This window comes from Talpa europaea (assembly GCF_964194135.1).
Source record: "Talpa europaea genome assembly, chromosome: 15".
Taxonomy (NCBI): domain Eukaryota; kingdom Metazoa; phylum Chordata; class Mammalia; order Eulipotyphla; family Talpidae; genus Talpa; species Talpa europaea.
Window position 1 is genome coordinate 50,341,563 of NC_140083.1, and position 16,581 is coordinate 50,358,143.

At 37.8% G+C, this 16,581-nt stretch overlaps 1 protein-coding gene across 6 annotated transcripts in view; it reads right to left on the reverse strand.

Annotated features, from left to right (window-relative positions):
- Positions 1-16,581, reverse strand: part of CCDC91 (coiled-coil domain containing 91) — a gene marked incomplete at both ends in the record, with an annotated part of 199,459 nt that overhangs the window by 130,343 nt on the left and 52,535 nt on the right. For 5 of the 6 annotated variants that reach the window (XM_084255107.1, XM_084255106.1, XM_084255110.1 and 2 more), the window contains one exon: positions 8,071-8,148. The exons of the other annotated variant lie outside the window; for it this stretch is intronic. In XM_084255107.1, the coding sequence (XP_084111233.1) occupies positions 8,071-8,148 (78 nt within the window). The remainder of the gene's footprint in view (positions 1-8,070; positions 8,149-16,581) is intronic. 6 annotated transcript variants of the gene reach the window in all.

Here is a 16,581-nt window from a genome sequence, read left to right on the forward strand (position 1 = left end):
GACAATGCTATGAAGAAGTTTTATGGTTTACCCCCTCATTTCCAGATAGGAAATTCTAATCCACATACAAGAAACTGTCCAAACTCACACTGTTAAGCATCAGGGTCGATCCAGATCAGTGTGCTTTCAAAATACTGCACCAACTCTACTGATAGAAACACTTAAGCAGTCCCGAGGTAAACCCTGCACCACCTATTTTGTAGGGGCTTCGATGGTGCAAGGTGTTAAGTCTCAGCACCATGAAGCTATCTGCAGCCACCATAGCACGAGTTTGATCCCCGGCCAGGAAGCTAACCAACATGGCACAGCAGACCTCTCCTGTCTCTCCCGTTGCTTCCCTCAGCAGTGTATTTCAGTAGATCCGCCTGTTCTGCTCCCCACTCTGTCTCTGGTGAATCCTCTCTGGCCTATACCCCAGCTCTTGTATGCATAAAAAATAAAATCTTAAAAAAAATAGTACAAAATAACTCTTACATAGCTATAGGATTGAACTACAGATTTTCTTTACCTAGTTCCGCAGTGAGTGATTTGAAGTTGTACAAACAAAAGAACAAAAAACAAAACCAAAAACTCAATTCCAACTTAATGAGGTCAACTAATACCTTAAAAACAGGACTGATTCGGGTGAATTCGAATTTATTTTTTTGTGAAGAGTTTAAATCTTAACAGTTTATTTCTATTTTTAATAGGAAACTGCTAATCACATCATTTGGGAACTTTAAAAGTGCTACTTCAGTTGAATGGTGTTAAGTTCACAACACCATATGCAAACCAAAATGTACTAGGAATTGAGGTGTGCTTTATTTAAATCTGATTCTCAACATAAAAAGATAAGACTGGCATTTAGATTGTTAAGGTTTAAATTAATATTTGAAGCCATGGTACTATAATTAAATAAAATCCAGCACCATTTTCTATAACTCATACAAAGTACAATAATAGAATGTGTTCATGCAAAAGAACAGGACGTTTTTGAAAAACAAAATTATCAGCAAGGATCCAAGGTCTGAGGTACTCTTCTAGGACAAGATGATGTAAACAAACCACTGAGTTCTGTCAATAAAGTGAGATGAAGAAATGTCAGGACTGAAAAAAGTTTGATGATCCCAGCAAATTGAAGAGGATTTATTTAACAAATGTACAGAAAGTTGGAAAGGACAGTGGGAGGCTGGGACACAAGACCTAGATACTTCACAGCTGAGCTTTGCAGAACTGTGTCAGCATTTCCCCAAACTTACAGTGTAAAAGATCTTCCCGGTAGCTTGGGCAGCTAGTGAACATCATTAGCTCCATGCCACAGGAGGTTTGTATCATCTGGACAGGGCAAAGGGAAAAGAAAGCATTCTTCCATTTCTGCAAAGCTCTGAATGGCTAGACAGCTGCTCTGTTGAACTCAAAAGTGAAAGGTAGTTCCCATCTCCCCTAGATTCCTGAAGCAGAATTATTACAGGGATATTCAACAGCTGTAAACACTGGACAATCCCATTCACATAAACTCAATTCCAACTTGATGAGGTCAGCTAATCCTTTAAATACAGGACTAATTCAAGGTGAATCCAAATTTGAAATTCTGAATGGAGCAGTGGCAGCAGACAGTGGTGGATATAGGACCCACCTTACTCCCCGTCAAACACAGTTCTGACTCCAAAAGGTGCATCTGGGTGAAGAAGACAGTGAATGACAGAGAGACACCCACCCTTTCAGTGCCTGTCCACAGTGCAGTGCATGGTAGGGAAGGGGCTCTGCCACACAAACTACCCCGGAAAAGGGGCAACTACACTTGGAGCAGAAGGCCAATGAATGGATATTCCACAACACTGCCCAACCAACAGAGCATTAAGGTAGAAATTAACGGAAACTAACAGCTAGATATGGTAAAACACAGACAAACCAGAAGTGCAAAGGGGTAACCAGGGAAGAGAGATGGCAGAGAGAGCCTGACTTTAAACCAGTCAAGCACATGCATGTACCCAAATATATATCCAAAATATATAAAGAACGCATCCAACTCAACTGCAAATAAAGAAACAATTCCACTTAAAAAATGGGAAGAGACTCTGATAGTCACTAACCCAACTGATGGCTAACAGGTACTTGAAAAGATGTGCAACATCATTAATCATCAGGGAAACGCAAATCACAACCAGAAGGAGACATCACTTCACACATTTTAGTACTGTTATCATCAGAAAGACAGGCAGTAACAAGTGCTGGTGAGGAAGTGGAGAAAAGGAAGCCCTTCCTCTGCACTGGTGGGAAGAATGCAAATTGGTACAGCCACTATGGAAAAAAGCATTAAGGTTCTGCAAAATGTTAAAAATAGAGCTTACCATATGATCCAGCATTTATCCAAAGAAAACAAAAACACTAACTTGAAAAGATATATGAACGCCCGTGTTCATGGCAGCATTATTTACAACAGCCAAGACATGGGAACAACCTAAGTATCCACTGATGCAAAATGGATTTTAAAAAAATGTGTGGGGCCTCCCCGGTGGCACAGAGTTGAGCGCTGGGTTGCAAGGCTGCCCGCAGCTTCTGCAGCACAGGTTCGATCCCCAGCCACCAGTGAAGGTCCCACAAGGCACGCAGACCTCTCCTGCCACCCGCTGCTCCCCTCAGCAGTGTATTTCGTCAATCTGCCTGTCCTGTTCCCTGCTCTGGCTCTGGTGAATCCTCTCACCCTCCCGCACATCTGACTGTACCCAGTGCTTTTATAAATAAATATCATTAACATATACTCACCAAACGAAGGAGCACCAAAATATATCAGACAACTGTTGTCTTCTCTGAAAACAGACATCAGAGAAAACACATACGTAGTGGGAGACTTCAACACACCACTATCAACAATGGATAGATCAACAAGACAAAAAATAAGTAAAGAAACTAAAGCTCTAAATAAGGGCCTAGAGCAATTGGGCTTAACAGACATCTATAGAACACTAAACCCAAAAAAAACGGAGTACACATTTTTCTCAAGCGCACACGGATCATTCTCCAGGATCGATCACATACTGGGGCACAAGACAAACATCAACAGATACACCAAGATTGAAATCATATCAACCATCTTTTCTGACCATGAAGGCATCAAACTAGAAATAAACCATAAAATAAATAAATCTTTAAAAAAAAAAAGTGTGTGTGTGTGTGTATGGTGTAAAGTGGAATCTTCTTCAACTATTAAAAAGATTGAAGTCTTGCCATTTCCAACAACATGATGAACCTTGAGGGCATTATGCTAAGTGAAATATATTAGACTGAGTAAAACAAACACCATATGACCTCACCTACATGTTACCGGATATGTGAAATCTCAATCCAAAAAGATTATAGAGACAGACAATATAGTGGTAGGTGCAGAAGCTGAAGATGGAGTTCCGGGGGGGGTGTGGTGGAATGGGTCAGAGGGTCAATATGTACAACCTTCCAGTTATAAAATAAGTCAGTCACCATGATGACTACAGTTAATTATGCACTGCATATTTGAAAGGTGCTAAGAGAGTAAATATTTGAAGTTCTCATTGCAAGAAAAACTTTTGTAACTATGTATGGTGACAAGAGTTAAGTACATTATTGTGGTGATCATTTCACAATGAATATATACAATCATTAGGTAGTACCTGAAACTATCCTGTCAATTATGTCTCCATTTTTTAAAAAGTCCACCCATTTAAACGTCAGTCTTATTCAAAATTCAGCCTCACAGAAACATTGGGATTCAAAATGTAGGTACTATGAATCAACCCTATTGATATATAAAAATTAACAATAAATAATAAGTGTGCTATGATGTAGGCTTTTTATGTTTGGAGTTCATTCAGCTTCTTGAATATATAATTTTATGTCTCGCCAAATTTAGGGGAATTTTGGCCATTATTTCTTTGAATAATTTTTCCACCCTCTTTTCTCCTCTCCTCCCTGGACTCTGATAAAATTTTAGATCTTTTGTTACATTCCCATGTATCACTAAGTCCCTGTTCATTTGTTTTCATCTATTTTCTATTGCTCAAAAGGGCTGTGTTTACTCATTTCGAGTTTACTAACTACTTCCTCTGTTTCTCCATTCTGACATTGAGCACATCCACTAAGTTTTTAAGTTTGGCTATTTTTTTTTTCAGTTTTAAAATTTCCATTGGTTCCTCTCAAGGTAATCACTCTGCTGAGTGTGCCTTCCTTTACTGAAATTTTTAAATTTTGTTTATTTGTTTCAAGCATGTTCATATAGGTTTCCTTTCCCCTGCTATTCAAAAGTAGAGTCTGCCTACTAGGTATGATTTGGTAGGTTATTTTTGAGAGTGGGAATGCTCAGATTTATTTTTTTGAAGTAATTTTGGCTTAAAATGTTTGTGTTTTTGAGGTACAGGATCTCCTCTTCAGGTGTTGTTACTACACCACCACCAAGGCACCCAAGGTCCATGTAATAGCATTATTACTATTATATACTCTTGAGGTGATCTCATTCTTGCTGGACATGTTTGAGAGCTGAGCTTCCCACAGGCCCTCAAATGACATCATTCTGGCTGGCAGGAGCCACCTCATCACTTGCACGTGGCTCCACTGACTCTGCAGAGGAAAGTCTTGCTACACTGAGTAGAAGTGAATATCCTGTATCTCCATTAAACCTCCCTGGACACCTGGACAACAGGGAAGGAGACGAGGGTCTCATGACCACCGAGCTGGGTGAGCACCTAAGCTTCTACGACATCTACCTTGACCCTGAATCCTAGAGGGGTCTTGCTTCCCAGTGACACTGATGGTTCTGGTTCCCACTCAGCCTTCCCTGATACCTGCTAAGGGATGAGGAAGGTGCCTTGATACAGCTATAACTAGCCTTTGTCAGGAAGAGTAGACGGGACTGCAGTTTCCGTGTGGTTTGGTGGAAGGAGAGTGGTCATTACCTAACAATATTCTGTCTTGAGAGGTGGAGATGTCCTGGGTTTTGGGTGAGAGCAGGGTTTTTTTAAAGTCTACTGTCCATGTTCACTGGTACTTCTAGATTGCTTACTTCACCACCAGGCCCTCTTGGGAAAATGAAGGAAAAAAGAAAGTCCAGGAACTGGGTGTCAAATAGTCACCGGGACCCCAGGGTTCCTTGTCAGATGCCTCCTCTTACTAACTTTCAAGGTCTAATGTCTGTTTTATATAAATGCCCAGTTTTTTTTTTTAATCAGTAGCAATAGGGGAAAATATGTTCTAATATACATTAATAATGCATACCTTCCTATAGTTTATGTTTTCAGGGTTCTGTCATTTTTGTTTTTACTTTACTTGGTATTTTCTACTATCTTTTCTAACAAAATGTTTTTCAAACTCCTTGACAATATCTTAACTGAAGTTGAAGAAAAAAAAAGTGACCAATCACTTCTAATCCAAGAGAAACAGGAGAATGTAAGCTCCCTAAAAATCTAGACTAGTGAGTGATAGGATGGCAGCAGACTTCTCTAGTCTAACTGCGTCTCTGAATAAAGATCTGCTGAGGTAAGAGAGAAGAAATGTGAAGCCATGAAAATCAAGTCAAAATCCAAGAAAGCTATGGTTTTGGGGGGTCCCACACCTCCTATTTAGAGCATGTGCACACCAAGGGTGGGTGGCTGTGGAACAGATATTCCATTGGAGCAACAATCTGTTGATTTGCTCAAGGTCATATCTACAACAGTCCCTCGCAAACACAGGGAAGCTGATAATAATTGTTCAATTAGTAATATATGCAAAGAGCATGTTCACACTACTTTTGTGTCCACAGTAACTTGAGGTTGGAATTGGTTCATTTTGAGTTATCTAATAATTAACAAATCATCCATGAAAATGTTTATATATTTCAACAGAATAAAGCCTAAAAAGAGATCAATGAAAAAGTTGCTCTCTAGAGAAAAGAGACACACATTAAAATAATTATCACATGAACTACTCATGCTTGATTTTAGAATGGAAAAAAAAATATTATTTTATTGTTCTCTAGTGTGCCACAAATCAACACTTCTGTTATAAACATATCTAACCTACCACACAAATAGCACCTCCTCTTTTCCTCTCTGGATTACTTTACTTCTATGGAGTAGATTTTCAGTATGTTTCCCAAACACCTGCATAGTAAAATCTTACATGGTAATCCATATATAAGATGTTATTCCTCCTCACAGTACTCTATTATCATCATGCAAATGTGAAACTCAATCAACATAGAGAGCTGAATGAAATCTCTTCACACTGAAGATCCCTGCTATAAAAGAACTTTTATAGTCTAACTGTTAATCCACTATAATTATCATGACAGGTTAAATATAACTTTTTAAGTGACTTAATTTGGTTCCTAATTCTTTTTAGCAAATCAGAATATCTAATGTCTGTAGCTTTGAAATCCTCTTTTCCAAATGAATGTCCAATAATGATACTAGACAAAGAGGTTTGGAACAATTCTCAACCAAGTCTCTTCAAAATAAAATTTGCAAAATAACATTTGCAAAGTTTTTACATATGCTTTTAACCTCATTAATTCCCAGTACTGAAAGTAATATATAATAAACATGTTTTCAGCAAAAGAAACACAGAATTAGAACCCAAAAAGGTCCTAAAACATCAAATATTGAGTTATTTAAAAAAAATAGGAACACAATGTTAATACCTCCATAACATTCAATGTAGAATTCATGAATAAATTAAGTAAAATTTAAATTCATTCAAAATCAAATCGCTTAGTCAGGAGAATTAATCCTTCCCATGCTTAATCTCACAGAAAAAAAAAGATTTTAAAAAATCCCTCTACTTTTCTCAAACTCAGTAACTGCAAAGCTGGTTTATATTAGTAGAAATAAAAATTCCCATTATAAAAAGAGCCAATAATCACAGCTGTAAAAACCAGACACTCGTAATGACCTCGCCATCAATGACAGAAGTTTCTGTATATGGTGTTGTCACAAAATGATCTCTCATGTCCCAAGACACTTCCATGAAGCTACTTTGGTATTAAAAAAAGACTTTTACTTAAATTAACTCTGGATCTGTTTCTTTATCTACTTTTTATTCAAATAACTTGTTACATCTAAATTAACAGCTAACTAAAATGACATCACCTGCTATCAAGTATAAGGATGAAGTTTAATCAACAAAAAAATCTCTATTCCATATGTGACAGAATATTTCTTAAACATGCAGTGTAATAATGAACAATCAAAATCAAACTAAATGCCTACTTACATAAACACACACACACACACACACACAGAGTGGACTACAATAGAACAGTGACAAAAATAGGATATATTTGTATGTACTGACATGAAAATATCTCTAAGTCATACTAAGTAAATGACACAATAAAACAGAGTAATATATCTATAAAAGGAAATCAAAACTATTTAGCACATATGTATAATTTTTATTGAGTGTGTGTGTGTGTGTGTCTCTATACAGACACTCTCTCTCATGGAAATATGGAGAAAAACCTCTAGAAGGATGCATACCAAACTAACAGTGGTTACCTCTAGGGAAATAGTGTTTGCCTTCAATATCAATAAGAATGTATTCCTCTATTAGTTTTGGAGAGAAATGATCTAACATGAATTTACAGAGAAAATAGATTTTGTCATTAAACTCCCAATTTGCTAAAATGATTAAGTTCGATTAAGCTTATGCAGGCACAGAATCAGAGGAATAATACTGTGTGTATCCTGATATATCCACCATGATTCTGTTAATATAAATCTGTTTGAGGGAAATAAAGCATACAGCGTCTTTCAGATTCATATCATGCTAAACTTTTTTTTTTTTCCTCACTATAAGAGGTGGAACCACAGTAGAGACCAAAAAAGCTAAGCTAGCAATTAATTCTATAGTAGTATTTCTTCTTTATAACTTCTCAAACACAGAGCTCCATCTAGCAACACCCTTTTGATCTGCCAAGTACAACTTCAATAAGCACCCACTAACCACCTGAAAGAATTCTATCACCAAAATCAGACTATACCACAATTCTACTTTGTGCATGTTTGCACGGGCCTACATATGTAGATTTCCTAAAGTGTGCCAAAATGGGGAAGAATAAAGGAAACAGACTGTCAAAGCTACCTTATATTCATCCACAATAATGCTGAGGGCTTCGTGACCAGCTTTCCTCATGTCTTCCAATTCTTGTTTATGTTTTTCCTGAAAGAAAAAAGAAACTAAATCATGATCTGTTCCTTTGTTTACAGAATAATAAAGCCATTGACTTGTGCACCAGTGAATGATTCCGTGGTTTGTGGCACACCAATCTTGCAACTAAAAACAAAGAGAAAAGCTATTTAAAAACAAAAATTGTTCTGTTTAAAAAGCACTGGGGAGGGCTGTGTCAAAAAGAAATGAAAGGGAAACCATACTGAGAGGTGGGGTCTGGTGTTATCCCTCAGGGCATTTAGCTATTGTGAACCTAAATTAAGACATAGAGGCAATGCTTTATTCTACTACCCCGGACCTCTTATTTTGTATTACTTCTGCAGTAATACATACATACTATGTACTGCCTAACAAAGTCTGAGACATGCTGGATTAAGGTGGACAACCAACAAATCTACTACCATCATGGTAAAGAACAGAAGAATTATCTTTGGAGAATGCTAATGTTCTATAAAGCCTATCCAATTTTCAGACCCAATGATGGGCTTTTGATACAAAATTATCAGAGATAACTAATTTTTAAAAATGAGAAAATAAGAGAAAAATACCCACATATCATACAAATATTAGTTTTCAATGAGTTTAAAATATGTGTGATTTAAATGTTCAAGAATGTTCAAGAAAATACAGGTGGGGAGAAATGGACAGGATGGAGGTTTTCATCAGAGAACTGGAACTTATATACTTCCCAATTTCGAAACTTAGTACACAAAGCTGCAGTAATCAAAACAGTGTGATATTGGCATAGAGACATATATTTATTTCAATGGAAAATAGAAAATGTCAGTCCAAAAATAAACCCATATATCTATAATCAAATGACTTTTGACAACAGTGACAAGGCAACTCAATAGCAACTGAACAAATGGTGATCAGCTAATGGTGGTGGGACAAGAGGACCCACATGCAAAAGAATGAATCTGGAACCTTATCTTACATGACACAGAAAAATTAGCTCCAAATGTATCAAATACCTGAATGTGAAAGCTCAAACTTTGAAACTGGTGAAAGAAAAATATATGCAGCTCTTTGTAACCTTGGACTAAAAACATGACACTACAACCACTAACAATGTAAAAAAATACAAAAATTGGGCTTCAACAAATTTTAAAATTTTTGTCCATAAAGGACACTGTCAAGAAAGCAAAAAGACATCCCACCAAATATTTGCAAACAATTATTTCCGATAAAGGACCATTATCTAGAATATAAAGAAAAAAGATAAACAACTAAAATTTTAAACAGAAAATTCAAATAGACATTTCTCTAAAGATGCACAGATGCTCAACAGGATTCGCTGTTATGAAAATCCAAGTCAAGATCACTCACATGCACTGGGATGGCTTTAATAAACACAGAAAGTAGTAAGTGTCGGCAAAGATATAGAGAAACAGAAACTCTCGGTACTGCTTATGAGAATGTAAAATGGTGCAGCACTGTGCAAAACCGTTGAGCAGTCCTCAAAAAATTAAATACAGTTACCAAATGACCCAAGTATTTCACTCCTAGTTTATACTCAAAGCATTGAGTAGAAACAAACAATTATACAAGTTTTTATGAGAATGTATCAGCATATTTTTTACAGATACGGAACACTTTACAAATCTGAATGTCATCCTCATGCAAGAGCCATGCTAACCTCCGCATCATGCCAATTCTTTGTATATGTGCTGCCAAACCATGTCAATCACACCAGCACTATCAATAGCCAAAAGCAAAAACAAGACAAATGGTCATGACGAATGGGTAAACAAAAGGCAGCAGCATCCACACAGTGGACGTTATTTATCCTTGGCAGTCATGAAGTGCTAATCCAAGCCACAACATGCATGAACTTTGAAACAATAAACCAAGTAAAAGAAGCCAGACACGAAGGTCACATAGGACCTGATCCAATTTATATGACATGCTCAACAGAGGCAAATCCAGAGACAGAAAGTAGATGAACAGTTGAGAGGCACTGAGGAGAGGGGAACAAAAAGTAGCTGCTTAATGCAAATGGGCAAATGTCTGACATTAGATACTAGTGTGTCTGGATTTGCCTCTAGACTCTTGGGGCCATCCTAAACCCCCTTTACATTCCACACAAAAGTGATAAACACCCATGATGTCATGTTGCTCCAGATATAAAACACCCATTACTTCTAAATATTGCTCCAGGATCATAGCTCAATAGTGCATAGTCCTTCCCCTGCCCATGATACACGGATGAATGGATGGATGGATGGATTGATGGAAGGAAGGAAGGAAGGATGGATGGACCAATAACAGCACAAACTCATCAGTGGCCACTGATCATGCTTTATTTTTATTCCAAGCATCTATCACTGCTTAGTTTTGTATTTACTGTTCACTGCCTGTCTTCCCCTAGTCTATTGGGGAAATAATGATAGTATTTTCCAACACTAATATACACGAGAAGGTAAGGAAAAAAAAAACAGTGGAGAGGTTTTGCTATCTCTCTAATTGCAGTAGTTCAATTTGGGAAAGTAAAATTGTATTTACGGGTCTCCCTGGTGGCGCAAGGGGTTAAGCACCGCACTATGAAGCAATCCACAGCCTCTGCAGCACATATTCAATCCCTGGCCAGGAAGAAACCCACCTGGTGAGGCAGACCTCTCCTGTCTTGCCCGCTGCACCCCTCAGCAATGTATTTCACTCAATCTGCCTGTTCTGTTCCCCACTCTGTCTCTGGTGGATCCTCTCACCCCCACATCTCTTGCCTGTACCCCAGTTCTTATATGCATAAATAAATAAATCTTTAAAAAAATTGTATTTACCATTGAACATATTTATCTCAAACAGTGCCTTATATTATAATGTAAACCAAACAAATAAGGAAATAAAGAACTAGAAAGGACAGGATTAGAAGGCCAAATATATTTGGCAAGACAAGTGCCATTCAAGTGCCATTTCATTCTTCATCGGAGTATTTTGTACATCATTGAAGAGACTGTTTAAACTGTATTTAAAACCTGACCTTTAAAAAGGAGGCTACTTACTAGGTTCACATATTGAAAAAAAAAAAAAAACAGATGAGATTATGATCAATGTTCTTTTTCTGATACACATTAAGTCCATAAATTAGCAAATATTTTGGGGTATATTCCCTAGCTACTAAATGAGGGAGATAGATTAAATAATTTCTAAAATATCCTTTCAACTTTCTTAGTGGTATTCCATGATATAGTGTGCTAACACAAAATCAGCCAAAGCCCACGTCGCTTACTGCAGAGCCACTGATGGCAATTACCCAAGCGTGTTAACATCACAGGCTGTCCAGTTACCAAAAGAAAAACCAGGAATAACGAAATAGTCACATATAGCTTGAAATATTTATTTCAAGAATATAGAGCCAAATTTTACAAACTGTCTTCAAAGTAGTCAAACTAAATTTGACCACAGTCATAACTTTTTTTCAAAATGTCAAATCCAAAAGTATCATTAGGAAGAAAAGATTTAGGAAAAGTATCCTCATTTTTTTTTTTTATAAATTTTATTGTTATATTCCCCATACAATTGCAGCCCCCCCATTCTGACCCCAATCCCTCCCCTCCCACCCCCGCCCCCCTAAAAGTGTCTCTGGTTCATAGTTGTTTGTTGATTTTGATTTTCACTTTCTTATATTCATTTTCCTGGTCCCTTATTTAAGTTTTCTAGATTCCTGCTATGAGTGAGACCATCCGGTATTTTTCTTTTTCTTTTTGGCTTATTTCGCTGAGCATGATCCCTTCCAGCGCCATCCATGTTGCTGCAAATTGCATGTGTTTATCTTTTTTGAATGCTGAGTAATATTCCATGGTATATATGTACCACATCTTCTTGATCCAGTCATCTATTTTTGGGCATTTGGGTTGTTTCCAAAGCTTAGCTATTTTAAACAGTGCTGCTATAAACATAGGGGTGCAGGTGTTCTTTGGAATTGATGTTTCTGTGTCCTTTGGGTAAATACCTAGGAGTGGAATTGCTGGATCATATGGAAGCTCTGTTTAGTAGGTCCAGAAATCTCCACACAGCTTTCCACAGTGGTTGGACCAGTTTGCACTCCCACCAACAGTGCAGAAGAGTTCCTTTTTCTCCACACCCTCGCCAACATTTGTTGTTGCTAGTTTTTTTAATATGTGCCATTCTCACTGGTGTAAGATGGTATCTCATGGTAGTTTTGATTTGCATTTCCCTGATGACAAGTGATGTTGAACATTTTTTCATATGCCTGTTGGCCATTTGCATTTCCTCTTCAGAGAAGTTTCTTTTTAGCTCTTCTGCCCATTTTTTGACTGGATTATTTTCTTTGTTGTTGTTGAGTCTCATCAGCTCTTTGCAGATTTTTGTGATCAGTCCTTTATCATTAGTGTTGGGTGCAAAAATGTTCTCCCAGTCGGTGGGGTTTCTCTTTGTTTTTGTTATTGTCTCTTTTGCTGTGCAAAAGCTCTTTAATTTGATGTAGTCCCAGCTGTTTATCTTTGCCTTCACTATCACTGTTTTGGGTGATGTGTCTGTAAAGATGTCTTTGATGTGCAAATCACGTAGTGTTTTGCCTATATTTCCTTCTATATATTTTATGGTTTCAGGTCTTATGTCTAGTTCTTTAATCCATTTTGAGTTGATTTTTGTGTATGGTGTGAGGTAGTGGTCAAGCTTCATTCTTTTGCATGTAGCGACCCAGTTTTCCCAGCACCATTTATTGAACAAACTTTCTTTGCTCCAATGCATATTCTTTGCTCCTTTGTCAAAGATTAGTTGACCATAAATCTGTGGGTTTATTTCTGGATTTTCTATTCGATTCCATTGGTCTGTATGTCTGTTCTTGTTCCAATACCATGCAGTTTTGATGATTATGGCTTTGTAGTATAGGTTGAAGTCTGGGAGTGTGATGCCTCCATTCCCTTCTTTTTTTTTTTCAGGAGAGCTTTGGCTATTCGGGGTTTTTTGTGATTGCATATGAATTTCATCAATAATTGTTCTATTTCTTTGAAGAATGACATTGAAATTTTGATTGGAATAGCATTGAATCTGTATATTGCTTTTGGAAGGATGGCCATTTTAATAATGTTTATTCTTCCAATCCATGAGCAGGGGATGTCTCTCCATTTCTTTGTGTCTTCTTCTATTTCTTTTAACAGTGTTTTATAGTTTTCTTTGTATAGGTCCTTTACCTCTTTTGTTAGATTTATTCCCAAATATTTGATTTTTTTTGTTTTAATAACAAAAGGGATGGTTTTTTTGATTTCTTCTTCTTCAGATTTATTGTTTGTGTATAGGAAGGCTACTGACTTTTGCGTGTTGATTTTGTATCCTGCCACTTTACTGAACTGATTGATGAGTTGAATTAGCTTTTCTGTGGAGTTTTTGGGGTTCTCTATGTATAGTATCCTCACTTTAAATAAAACCACAGAATGTTTAAAACAAAAGGAGACATCAAAGGTATGATATTCCAATGTACTCTCTCCATAAATGAAGAAACCTCTCCACAGAGATCAAGCAGGAGTTCCACAGGAACCAAGCAGAACCTGTGTCAGACCTCCTGATGGCCAGCCTAGTGCTACTGAAAAATATTCTGCTCGGCTGAACAATCTGAGTATATTCCTAATTCGTTATTAACAGATTTGCTTTCTTCATAAGACTCAATAGTACATAAATCACACACCATGAGTCACACCTTCTGATCAGAGGAAGACATGGTCACTCTTAGTGAATTATGAAGAAGTAAATCTTCAATTCACTGCTGCCAACCTAGAATTTGGGTCTGCCAAAAATGAAGGAAAATGCCTTTCGAATGTTATTGGGAACACATTCCCACCAGTTTTCCATTACCCAGGACTACCCCACTCACAACTCCATGCCAGCATTGCTAAATACAAGCAGGTCAGTCTTATGACATTAACAGGACTGACAGAACTGGTGTTGAAGTTATTGGTTGAATACATATGTACACAAGAAGTATGTAATTAACAAATATTGTTGCGTCCCAGAAAAATGAGACATTAACTATTTCATTTCCTTTCATCTCATTTTATTTTATTTTATTTTTACAAGAGCTGGGGTACAGGCCAGAGGCACAGAATGGTGAGAGGATTCACCAGAGACAGAGCAGGGAGCAGAACAGGCAGACAAACTGAAAGAACTGCTGAAGGGAGCAGCAGGTGAGGCAGGAGAGGTCTGCCGTGCCATGTGGGTATCTCCCTGGTCAGCAGGGAATCAAACCCATGCTGTAGAGGCTGGAGACAGCTCCATAGCACTGTGCTCAACCCACTGCACCACCAGGGAGGCCCAACAAAAATATTTTAAGGTAATCAACATTGGTATATTATGACAAAACATTTACCTGAATTCAAATATCTGAATCGATATTTATGCAAAACAAGTACTTCAGGCCCAGTCTTATGGCACAAACTGATGATCATTTCTTTTCTTTTTTTTTTTTTTTATATAGAGGCATGTTTTTTTTCTTTCTTTCTTTATTTGTTTGTTTTTGTTTATACATGCACTGTGTACAGTCAGAAGCGCGGGAGGGTGAGAGAATTCACCAGAGCCAGAGCGGAGAGCAGAGCAGGCAGAAGGACCGAAGTACACTGCTGAGGGGAGCAGCGGGCGGCAGGAGAGGTCTGCGCGCCATGTGGGACCCTCCTCCGGTGGCCGGGGAGCAGCCGGGGATCGAACCGGCGCCGCAAAGGCCGCGGGCAGCTTGCAACCCAGCGCTCAACCGCTGCGCCACCGGGGAGGCCCCTGATGATCATTTCTTAGTTCATGCTGTATTATTGTTAATCACTACCAAACCACGTACCACCATACTAATCACCTCTAATAAATTAATCCACCCACAGTAACAGGATACTCTGTGACACAAATGGTTAAAAGCCAACATATGACCGACACTTTTGGAATGAATTATTACAGTACTCAAAAAAAATCAAGAACAAAGAGAGATGAAGTGAGAGAAGCAGATACAAAGGGAGAGGGGAAGATCCCACAAATACTAATCATTATATTCCATTTAGTGAAAAGCTGTTGCTTTTCATGTTCCAAATTCTTTCACCAAGAGCCAGTCTATAATTAGACTGAACAGAATTAGCAGAACAGAATTAGCTAATATTGTCTGATTGAAAAAAGTCTTCCAATTCAGGCTTCATAACCACTTTCTCTGATGCCACAAGATTACATCTCTTTCACAGAAAATCAACTATATTGAGTAAGGCAGCCCTAAACATATCTAGATAATTGAAAAGGAAGTAATTTTCAGGGCAAGAAATCAAAATAAAGATAGTGGAGTAACATCCAACCAATGCAATGAAAGGATCTTGACAAAGAAATGGTATACGATACTACCATTAAAATCTGAAGACTTCAACAGAGAATGTCAGAGAAGCACAGAGATTAGATTATCCCAAATGAAACTACTTATCAAAACAGAACAGGAACATAACAGGAGACTTTGCTCCACCTCTCACTGACCCCACATCTGACAGCTGCAGCAAGCTTAGTTGGTTTCTAAAGGAAATTAGGACTCACTGGCAAGATGCAAGATTTTGCAACAGCAAGACTTTTCCATTGAACACCTTTTATTCTCTACCTCCTCATCCTCTCTCATTTTCTATATATGTAGTGACAAACAACACATGACAGAATACTTCAAAAATCTTACTAAGTGCCCCAGACTAATTCAAATATTTAGCCAAATATAAAATGGGAGGGGGGAAAAACACAAGCATGGAATAATCAGTCTAAAAGTATAAAGTAATATCACATACGGAAATAAAAGCATTTTTGCCATAATAACTGCACCCACTACTGAAACAGATGCCCTTAATAAGTCTGTCCCTTTAGCGTAAGATTTCTCAAATGTTTCAAAGGATTAATTTTCATCTATGTCCTTTTCCCATTAACGGCTGCCTTAACACGCTGCAGAGATTTCATCAGCACACAGAATGCAAAACCATCAGGTTTGCTGAATCCTTTCAATGAAAAACTCAAGATTACAAAACAAACCCAGGGAGCTTCCTAACAGATACAGTGATGAAGGTATGCAAAGAACCCCACAGTTGGTTCACAATGGGATGGAAGTAACTGATTTGCCTCTATGGTAACTTACACAACCCCGATGCGACAATGACATATCAGGTCTACACCAAAGCTGTAGGGAAAGGAATTCTCCACTCTTAAAACAATGACGACTCCAGTGAGATTTCTGAGGAGATGATATGTTTACATCATTGCCATTATTGTTTGTCATCTTCATTTCTTCATTAGCTCATCTGGTCTACCAACTACAACCTGTTAAAGAATAAAGGCCACATCCTGTCCCACTGAGAAAAGGTTTCTTGCCTAACTAGGGCTAAATTCCTGGCTGATGTGTTGAGCAGACGGGCCCTGGTCTGACTGCTACTTCAGTGCCACTAATTCACTCCTATAGGAAAGGCAGATACT